The sequence below is a fragment of the Piliocolobus tephrosceles genome, chromosome 1 (genome assembly GCF_002776525.5).
Source record: "Piliocolobus tephrosceles isolate RC106 chromosome 1, ASM277652v3, whole genome shotgun sequence".
In the NCBI taxonomy this organism is placed as follows: domain Eukaryota; kingdom Metazoa; phylum Chordata; class Mammalia; order Primates; family Cercopithecidae; genus Piliocolobus; species Piliocolobus tephrosceles.
In genome coordinates, this window is record NC_045434.1 from 219684236 (window position 1) to 219695744 (window position 11509).

The following is an 11509-nucleotide window of genomic DNA, read 5'->3' on the forward strand; positions in this document are numbered from 1 at the left end:
CGGCCCCACCGTGGAGTCCCCCCACAGTCACAGCATGGCCACACCGCAGAGCCCCCACAGTCCCACCACAGTCACAGCGCGGCCCCACGGGGCTCAGGCCTGCTTGCTTTAAGTCCACCAGTTAAAACTTCCCATTGGAAACCTGTGTGCAGAACACCCTGGACCCAATAAAGGGTTGGCCCAGGGGTCCCTGTCTCTCTTTACACTCCCTGGCCTCCCCCAGCAGGTTGCATATCCCCAAGGCCTGTAGGTGATAAAAGTTGTGTTTCCATCCTGTGTCTCTCTTGATCACTGGGGCAGTAGCTCTCTGTCCTAAATATTCTAAATTAAAACAGTATGAATACCAACAACAAAAACAATCCTAAATAAAATATCAGCAAATTGAATTCAGAAGCACATTAACAAAGTAACACACTAAGACAGGGCGAAGGTTTCCCCAGGAATCTAAGGATGGTTCAATATCAGCAGCTACATTACGATGACACCATTCATTCTGGGAGGCCCTAAGGAGTAAAAATCATTAACCATGATCTCCACAAATGGCGAGGAGGCCTTTGAACAACTTTCAGTGTTTTTTCTGGATAGCAAAATAGAAATGGATAGAAAGTCCCTTAACAGGACAAGTCACACCACTATATGCAGTTCTCAGTCATCTTCTCTCAGCCTCACGCTGCCGCTCAGCCTTTCTAGAACCTTCTCCCAGTGGCTGGGGCTAAGCAGAAGGTGTCCTCAGAGACCAGATGACGGGCCCAGGAACTGGGAGGGTCCATTCCCATCTCCAACAGCTCAGGCAGGGGCACCTCCTCTATGGGTTCCAGAACCCAATCTGGTGGCTGCAGGCAGAGGCCCTGTCTCTCCTCTCCCCTGTGGCCCTCCCAACACGCTTTGCCCATGCCAGGGCAAATGCTGCCTGTCTGAGATGGGAAAATAGTTCGGTTCTGCCTTGAGGATGGCACTGTCCTTCCGGTGCAAAGTGTTCCAGCTGTGGTCAGAAATAGGACAGGGCTGCCTGCTGTCGACGTCACCCCAGTGAGGCAGGTGCTGGCCACTGTCATCAGAGAGGAGGATGAACAGAGGCAGCACAACCTGGGTGCAGCAGCTGAGGTGGGTGATGCTGCCCCACCTGGAGATGTTAACCCTGTGCATCCAAAGCCCCAGAAAACCACCTGAAAGTTACTATAAGGAAGAGAACTCAGAAGCCATGGGGCCCACAATTACCACGCAGAGACCAAGCTGCCTGCTGCTGGATGCTCTGAGGGAAGAAAAAGACCTCGTTTATAACAGAAACAATGGATGAAATACTCAAGACAAAATTAAACAAGGAAGTGGCCGGACACCATGGCTCACGCCTGAAACCCCAGCACTTTGGGAAGCTGAGGAGGGAGAATTGCTTGAGCCCAGGAGTTTGAGACTGGACTAGGCAACATAGCAAGACCCCTATCTCCAATAATAATAATAATAATAATAATAATAATAATAATAATAATAATAATAATATTAAGAAGAAGAAGAAGAAGAAGAAGAAGAAGAAGAAGAAGAAGAAGAAGAAGAAGAAGACATAGAAGTGAAGAAAACGACATGAAGACTTCAAGAGTCTCCAGAAAGAGGATTTGAGTGAATGAAAAGGTAAACCGGGTTCCTGAATGGGAAGATCCAACACTAGAAGGATGTCAGTTTCTCCCCAGGTAATGTGTAAACTTAACAAATCCCAATGAAAATGCCAGTTTCACCGGGCGCGGTGGCTCAAGCCTGTAATCCCAGCACTTTGGGAGGCCGAGACGGGTGAATCACAAGGTCAGGAGATCGAGACCATCCTGGCTAACACGGTGAAACCCCGTCTCTACTAAAAAATACAAAAATCTAGCCGGGAGAGATGGCGGGCGCCTGTAGTCCCAGCTACTCGGGAGGCTAAGGCAGGAGAATGGCGTGAACCCGGGAGGCAGAGCTTGCAGTGAGCTGAGATCCGGCCACTGCACTCCAGCCCGGGCAACAGAGCGAGACTCCGTCTCAAAAAAAAAAAAGAAAATGCCAGTTTTGGGCCAGGCGCGGTGGCTCACACCTGTAATTCCAGACCTTTGAGAGGCTGAGGCAGGCGGATCACTTGAGGTCGGGAGTTTGAGACCAGCCTGGCCAACAGCGAAACTCCATCTCTACTAAAAATACAAAGATTAGCTGGGTGTGGTGGCAGGGGCCTGTAATCCCAGCTACTCGGGGGGTTGAGGCATGAGAACTGCTTGACCCCAGGGGGTGGAGGTTGAAGTGAGCCAAGATTGTGCCACTGCATTCCAGCCTGGGTGACAGAGCAAGACCCCGTCCCCACCCCCCCCAAAAAAAAGAAGAAAGAAAAAAGGAAAAGAAAAGAAAATGCCAGTTTATTTTTCTTTCTGGAGGCAGACAGGTTGATTATAAAGTCCACATGGAAAAATAAACACGAGAAAAGGAAAAACAAGAGGCAACACCGTCCAGATAGTGACGCTGGTTAGTCCAGGGTATTTGGGGTGTGGACGAAGGTTCTTTCCTGCGTGTTAAAATGGGATACAGGTTTAGAAAGAGGCTCTTCTTTCATGTGGTCTCTGTCGTCATCTAGTAGTTAAGCAGCAAAGGCACAATTTCAGGACTGGTCCCAAAAGTTCCTTCAACTAAGGAGACCCCAGGCAGCTCTAGGGCCGTCAGCCCATCCCTGCCCACCCTGGGAACCACGCAGGGCACAGTGGCATGAGACGTTCAGGTCTGCATGGAGAGTGCGGCTCCAGGGCCGTCAGCCCATCCCTGCCCACCCTGGGAATCACGCAGGGCACAGTGGCATGAGACGTTCAGGTCTGCATGGAGAGTGCGGCTCCAGGGCCGTCAGCCCATCCCTGCCCACCCTGGGGACCACGCAGGGCACAGTGGCATGGGACGTTCAGGTCTGGATGGACAGGAGGAGACGCCATGACCTCGTCTCTGCTCACTACTGGCAAAATCATCCCCAAGCCTGGCAGTGGAGGTCCCCTGGTCCTAACATGAGCCCGAATGGCAACGACACCCAGCCCCCGACCTGTTCTAAGAGAGGCCGGTGCCTCCCGATTAGAAACAAACAACGCACCCCTTTCTCCCATGTTCTGCACAGCGCCGCGTGGCCTGCGACGCCACATCAGGAAACAGCAGGACCCCCTGTGCGCTGCAGGTATGTGCTGGGGTCCCCGAGGGCCCCGGACTGCCCAGGGCTCTGGGATGGTTCATGTGCAGCTGTCCACAGTGTCCCGAAGACTGCGGGACGCCCTCGCAATGCAAAAGGCAAACCAAACCCCTGGCTCCTGCCAGGCCCCCCATGCTGGGAAGAGTCCCTTCTCCCATGCACAGCCTGGGGGGGGGCCACGGGCCCGAGCGTCCTGCTCTGGGAGTGCCACGGTTTAGGGTGGCATTTTTTCCATTTTAGGCAACCTGATGAAAAGTGAGCAAACCAGGGGCTGCTGAGCCGTCACCGTGTGTCGGGAGAACAAAGGCTGAGGCGGCTGCGCCCACGCTGGGCCCTGCGGGTGTCAGTCAGCATTTGCTCCTTCTGTGCTGAGCTCTCGTGACTCCAGCACACGGACGGGTTTTGAAAGGGAGATGACTCATGTTTGAGAGGCACCTGCCCTTCCCAAGGTCGTGGCCGAGGCTGTCCCTGCTGTGGCACCCACTGAGCCCTTCCCTCTACTGCCCCCACCCCATGGCGGCAGCTGCTCCTGCAGCCCTGAGGAGGCAGCACCCCAGGGTCGGATCCCGTCACACCCTCACCTCTTTCTCACACACCCACAACCACCCCCAGGGGCGTCTCCACCCCAGGCCACGGCTGTCTGTGTAGATACAGGGTATGGTTTCTCCATAAAGCAGGTGTTTATTGTGTCTTAAAAATGCGAATGAATTGTTTCTCTCCACCTGTACACACGAGGTGAGACTAATGTTGAACTGTAACATTCAGGGATTCCCTGTAGCCACCCAGTGGACACGAACATGGCCAGTCCCCGAGTCCTCCACGTCCAGGCTGGCGCCGCCCTATGCCTGTCTGGGCAGCACTGCCTGACTTCTGGGAACCGGGGCGACTCCCCCACATGGGGACGGGCCCCTCCTCCCCATCCCCAAGGCCTCCCTCCAGGCCATGACAGGCCCAGCAGGTCCCTCTGGCTTCTGTGGCCCAGACCCTACTCCCCACACCAGTGCCTGCCCAACACCAACACTGCACTGACAATCCCCGGGGCCTCCACATCCCGGGGCCCCTTGGCCAAGTCCAGCTTCTAAAGCGCCTGGCACCTTCAGGCCTGGTTCTCTTCCGTCCCTGACACACACCATTGCCCTTGCCCTTCCCACAGGCCTGTCCCCTATGAGCCCCTCCTATGTGACCCAACCCCCGCCTGCCCCCTTCTCTCCACGCAGTCCCACTCTGCTCCCTGCGGGCCCTCTCCGGGTGCCTCCTGACGCTGGTGACGATTCCGGGGACGTCACTCTCTGCTGTTAGTAAAGCTGTCTCCCTCTCCAGAGCTTCGGGCAGGTTTCAAAGCATAATTGATAAACACACACACACACACACACACACAGGGCTGGGCGAAATGCTCTTCACATCTAGAAGTCACTTTGACCAAGAAGAACTTACTCAAGTGTCTAAGTCAGTGCACAGCCTGAGAAATGCTTCCACAGATAAGCAAGGGTGTGTGTTTGTTCTTTTTAAAGAAACACATTCTGAGTGTGAATGAATGTAAAATAATCAACCGTGGCAAACAGTAAGAGGTTTTATTTTAGAACAGCGAGTGAACGGGCGTATTTTAAGGGTAGTTTGCTCACCTACCGTCTGAGATCACTGTGCCTTAGTGAGAAAGTGTCCTCAGACTCCAGTTGAATGGCGCGGGGGACGCTGAAAGTAGTCGTTTCAGCTAAATCTCTAGTTACCTGGTTTTCCTGAAATAGCTTAAACTGAAGCGATTTCTCGTATTGGAGATTTTATGGCTCACGTAACTTTGGCTCCTGTTTGGAAAAGGTGGGCTGTCTGTGTAGATACAGGGTATGGTTTCTCCATAAAGCAGGTGTTCATTGTATCTTAAAAATGCGAATGAATTGTTTCTCTCCACCTGTACACACGAGGTGAGATTAATGTTGAACTGTAACATTCAGGGATTCCCTGTAGCCACCCAGTGGACACGAACATGGCCAGCCAGAAGAGGCACAACGAGATTGGGCGTGGAAAGAAAGTGATTCTGATTCTTCCCCACTCACAGACCCTTTATTGGAACCAAACGTGCGAGGAAACCTCTGTAGTTTCATTTGCCAGGTTTCCCCTGGATGTGGCCTGGGAGCTGTGAGGCTGCCCAGAGCGAACGGGTGTCCTGTTCTACGTGTCACTCACCTGGCCCTCAGCAAGAGGCCCACGCGAAACCTCAGCTGGACGTTCCAGCAGAACCAACACACAAAGAGAAAGTCCCTGTAAAACCTGCAGTCACCTCCAGTGACCAGGGAGCAGAGGTGGTGCAGCCGAGCACACCCACCTGGGCCAGGCCAGACTTTTCCGCCACCCGGACGCGTGGCCGCCTTGCCGACGTTGGCTTTGCTTCATGTGGCTGTCTGGTGCTGTGCAGTCGGTGAGGATTTGCAGGCAGGTTTCACAGCCCCCCAGCTACTGGACTGAGGCAGCTGCCAGTCCTCCTCTCAACCCGGAGCTCATGCATGACGCTACCTGTCTATTCGTTCAAAGACACCGTGCCAACCAGAAGAAAGGCCTCTCGATGAGGGAGTGGGTTCCCATGCGCCTGCCTTGCTGTAAATGGCTGAGTCCCAGCTTTACCAATCCTCACAGCAGCTGCAGGGGACAGGGGACAGGGCACAGGCATCCCTGCTGTTCTCTGTTTCCAGGGAGGAAACGCGGGTGCCGAGGGCCACGTGGAGTGGAGCTGCAGAGCTGACAGGCATGTGCGCCCGGACCTTGGCTGTGTTGCCGTCAGGAAAAACGGCAAGAGGCTTCAGAGCTGTCGCACACACGCTCTTCTCGGTTATCTGTTTCTGTGGGGTCTTCTGGGGTTTCATCTTTCCAACTTGGTAAGATGCACGCAGCCGACAGCAGTGCAAGCAAGGCAGACGAGCAAACGAAGCCGGTCCGTGAAGGGCGATGGATTCCCGCTGGCCCCCACGCCAGTTCTGTTTCTCTCTGTAACTCTGCCTCAGCGCCCTGATCGCCCGTGTCTGTGCGGACTCTGAAGTCTCCTTTGAGCAGCTGGAACATCTTACTAGTCTTCAGGTTCACTAGAGTCACATACAATCTGACACATGTCCATCTCCTATTTGTATGACAAACGATGTCACTTTCTTTTTTAAGAGATTGTCATCTAATACCACTGCTGCTAAGTGCCAGGTGTCAACCACGTGCTGGGGACTGGAAAACAGACAGCACGGCCCCACTCTTCGGGAGTTCACTTCTCATGGGAGAGACAGGTCTACAGCTGACCTTGGGGCTAAAGCAGGCTCCCAACAGCCGGGGCGACACTTGCGATCCTGACCAACCGTATGTCAGATACTCTGGAAGTCACTGACAGATTCAGCTAACAAAAACAGACAGTTGGGCGCGGTGGCTCACGCCTGTAATCCCGGCAATTTGGGAGAACGAGGTGGGTGGATCACGAGGTCAGGAGATCGAGGCCATCCTGGCAAACACGGTGAAACCCCGTCTCTACTAAAAATACAAAAAATTAGCCGGGCGTGGTGGCGGCGCCTGCGCCTGTGGTCCCAGCTACTCGGGAGGCTGAGGCAGGAGAGGTGTGAACCTGGGAGGCGGAGCTTGCAGTGAGCTGAGATCGCGCCACTGCACTCCAGCCTGGGCGACAGAGCGAGACTCCGCCTCAAAAAAAAAAAAAGGCAAAAAACTTAGACATGCATAGGGACTCTTCCCGTATGTGAATGCCAAACGCTCCCACAGGACAGTGAGTGGTGCCGCTGCGGGGATCCCACAGACTCCCCACAGATGACAATTCTTTAAGTTCGGGTTGACGCAGCTGGGAACCCGTGACTTGGGAGAAGAGTCCAAAGACACAAGGTCAGAGGAGGCTGTGCTTTGGGCCACTCGGCGAAGGAAGGTGGCGTATCGGACCCCTTTCACATCTACATCCCTACAAGTTCACACGGGAAGACGAACCAAAGCCAAACAAAACCCTTCTTGGAACCTCACCATTCAGGAAGTGTAGGGGCGCTGGGCTGCCTTCCCTACGCGTATTCCGAAATCGCAAGGGATGGCAGTTGGGGTGGACAGAGGCCTGGAAAAGCGGATGGGAACGCACAAAGGGAGGCACTGACTCGCTCTGGGAAGCAGGGCAACAGGAGGAAAGGGGACAGAGCTGTCAGGCGCGGGTGCTGCGGGCGGGGGCGCCACACTGGGGCCTGCAATGGGGCACTGGGGCCTGGTCACTACAAGCCTCGTCCACACGCACAGGAAGCTTGGAACTTAACCCAAAATCAACTGGGGAGGAATCAGAGGAGCTCTGAGGCAGGAGAAAGACACTTGAGAACTTGAGATCCGTGCTTCTCAAATATGGCTCAGGCCCAACATGGGGAAGCCGACACTGTGGAGCCCTGGGGTCAGGTGGGGAGGGCGGGGGACCGTGAAGCACACAGAGGCGGCGGACGCAGGCAGAAAACAGCAACCCTTGACCAGGGCAGCACCGCAGGCACAGCAGGTCGGGGAACAGCCCTTCCGACAGGCAGACGGGTGGCTGCCGAGCACAGGCAAGAACGGGACCCTGAGGTCAGGAGAGCCGAGTGCAGTGGAGGAGCGCAAGCAGCCAGACGTGCAGCTTAGAACCGGGCAGCAGAGAGTCGCACCCAGGGCCTGGGACCGCTGTGCTCAGGAAGCCCGGCCCGCAAAGCTGGCCCAGAGCTGGGGCTGGGAATGTGAACTGCCAACGGTTCCCTACACGGATATAAAATGCTTCTGCATGACCACCAGGCAGAGTGGTGGACGCCTGTAATCCCAGCCCAGCACTTTGGGAGGCTTAGGTGGGAGCCCAGGAGTTTGAGACCAGCCTGGGTGACAGAGCAAGACCCGATCTTTATTTTATTTAAAAAAAAAACAACACTCTGGAGGCTGGGCACAGTGGCTCATGCCTGTAATCCCAGCCCTTTGGGAGGCTGCAGAAGGCAGATGGCTTGAGGTCAGGAGTTCAAGACCCTCCTGGCCAACACAGTGAAACCTCTGTCGCTACTAAAAATACAAAAATTAGCCAGGTGTGGTGGCAGGTGCCTGTAATCCCAGCTACTTGGGAGGATGAGGCAGGAGAATCGCGTGAACCCAGGAGGCGGTGACTGCAGTGAGCCGAGATGGTGCCACTGCACTCCAGCCAGGGTGATAGAGTGAGACTCCATCTCAAAAACAAGAAGAACACATTAAAAAAAAAAAGCTGTGCCCCAACTGTGTGTGCCTGACCAGGATGCCTCATGTTCCTGACGGTGAATTCAACGGTCACCTTGACTGGGCACGGGATCGGGATGCCCTGATAGCTGGCTACACATGACTTCTGGGCATGCTTGTGAGGGTGCTTCTGGAATAATAAGCAGACGGCCCTCCCTGAAGTAGACTAGCATCGTCCAGGCCCCTGGGGGCGTGAAGAGAACAAGAAAGAGGAAGAAGGCTGTGTTTCCCTGACTACCGAGCTATCCACTTTCTGGCCCCCTTGCTCCTGGCTCTGAGGCCTTCAGACCCGGACTGGAATCGACCTCATCAGCTCCTGGCTCTCAGGCCTTTAAGCTGCACCACTGGCTCTCCTGGGCCTCCAGCCTGCAGATGGCGGATTGTAGGATTTCTCAGCCTCCATAATCCCATGAACCAGTATCTTATAATAAATCAACATACACACACACACACACACACACACACACACACACACGCTCCCGGTTCTATTTCTCAGGAGAACCCTGACCAATGCGATGCTGAACAGCTGCTCTCTGCTGGGAGTCTAGAATCTTGGTTCGTGTGCAGCCTGCAGGACCAGCCCTTGACAAAAACCCTGAGTTGTCACAATTCATTGCTGGAGGAACTGGGAGAGGGCCCTTGGGAGCTCGTGACTGGTTTCTTCCGGAATTTTCCCCATGTGCCTTTTTCCTTGGCCAAGTCTCCCTTATTCCTCCAGTGTAGTAGGCCAGCTGTGGCCCCAAGTGCAGCCATATGACTGATCCCAGGAGTCCTCCTAGCCAGTCGTCGAACCTGGGGATGGGCTTCAGGACTCGACGCAGAACATACTCAACAACTCTTCAAATAAACAAATCAGGTAGGTCAAAGGCAACTGGCCCCCAGAATTTTAAACAGAGCATACATTTAATGTCCTAGATCACCAACTTTCAAACGTATTCAAAGCCACAGAATTCCAACATATATAAAGCTTGAAGGTGAAGCTGTATGTACTTTAATAAGCACAGAAATCCACCTCTCTTGCTTACTTTCATAGCCCCAGCACCTGACCCAATGCCTGCACTGAGTGGTACACCTCCAGTAAGTATTTCATAAACCGAATTAAATAACTTAAGCTCAGATCATGAAATGTACTTAATATGACACCAACCAAGGAGAACAAAGAGAGTCTGCTGACCTGAAAACACCCCTACAGCAACTGGGAGAACCTTACAGGTAACAGTTGACACATCACACCAGACTTTAGCTTTTGTGCAGTTCAAATCTGAAATCAGATCAGCGCAGTATCAGAAACATCCTTCTTTTTCTTACCGACTTGTCGTCTGGAAGCAGGAGTGTAATCCGACCAGGAAGGGGTTGCTGGATGCCTGCTCAAACACGTGCTTCTCTGTCTGTACCCAGTCAATATCCTGAAATAGAAACCAGGGAGTGGTAATGAGGCTCCTGAATGCTCCTCACAGACATCCTGGGCAAGGGGGAGGCAAGGGAGGAGTCTCTCTCCTCTGCTTTCAGGAAGATAATGCAGAAAGGAAAAGAAAACACCCATTAGGAACTGCATCACCACCACTGTCACCATCCACCCCACCTCTACCACCACCACCACCACCATCGTCACTGTCACCATCACCGTCATCACCATCCACCCCACCTCTACCACCACCACCACCATCACTGTCACCATCACCACCACTGTCATCGTCGCCATCCGCCCCACCTCTACCACCACCACCACCGTCACCGTCACCATCACCACCGTCGTCATTGTCACCATCCACCCCACCTCTACCACCACCACCGTCACTGTCACCATCACCACCACTGTCATCGTTGCCATCTGCCCCACCTCTACCACCACAACCACCACCACCACCACCATCACCATCAACATCACCACCGTCATCATTGTCACCATCACCCCACCTCTACCACCACTACCACATTGTCACCATCACCATCACCACCGTCACCATCCACCCCACCTCTACCACCACCACGTCACCGTCACCATCACCGTCATCACTGTCACCATCCACCCCACCTCTACCACCACCACCACCATCACCGTCACCATCACCACCACTGTCATCGTCGCCATCCGCCCCACCTCTACCACCACCACCACCGTCACCGTCACCATCACCACCACTGTCATCGTCGCCATCCGCCCCACCTCTACCACCACCACCACCGTCACCGTCACCATCACCACCGTCGTCATTGTCACCATCCACCCCACCTCTACCACCACCACCACCACCGTCACCATCACCACCGTCATCATTGTCACCATCCACCCCACCTCTACCACCACCACCACCACCGTCACCATCACCACCGTCATCATTGTCACCATCCACCCCACCTCTACCACCACTACCACATCGTCACCGTCACCATCACCACCGTCATCATTGTCACCATCCACCCCACCTCTACCACCACCATCATCACCGTCACCATCACCACCGTCATCATTGTCACCATCCACCCCACCTCTACCACCACCACCACCATCACCATCACCACTGTCGTCATTGTCACCATCCACCCCACCTCTACCACCACCACCACCGTCACTGTCACCATCACCACCACCGTCATCATCGTCGCCATCCACCCCACCTCTACCACCACCACCACCACATCGTCACTGTCAGCATGACCACCGTCATCATCATCACCATCCACCCCACCTCTACCACCACCACCACCACCGTCGTCACCATCACCATCACCACCGTCATCGTCACCATCCACCCCACCTCTACCACCACCACCACCACCGTCACTGTCACCATCACCACCAGTCATCATCGTTGCCATCTGCCCCACCTCTACCACCACCACCACCACCATCGTCACCGTCACCATCACCGTCATCGTCACCATCCACCCCACCTCTACCACCACCACCACCACCATCGTCACTGTCATCATCACCACCACTGTCATCATTGTCGCCATCCGCCCCACCTCTACCCCCCAACCATGGTCACTGTCACCATCACTGTCATCATTGTCACCACTGTCATCATTGTCACCATCCACCCCACCTCCACCCCATCGTCACTGTCACTATCACCGTCATCATCGTCACCATCCACCCCA

At 54.4% G+C, this 11509-nt stretch overlaps 1 protein-coding gene across 3 annotated transcripts in view; it reads right to left on the reverse strand.

The window, feature by feature from the left end:
• PRKCZ (protein kinase C zeta) overlaps positions 1-11509 on the reverse strand; it is a 145645-nt gene that overhangs the window by 26862 nt on the left and 107274 nt on the right. For all 3 annotated transcript variants that reach the window (XM_023215135.2, XM_023215136.2, XM_023215137.2), the window contains one exon: positions 9713-9810. In XM_023215135.2, the coding sequence (XP_023070903.1) occupies positions 9713-9810 (98 nt within the window). The remainder of the gene's footprint in view (positions 1-9712; positions 9811-11509) is intronic.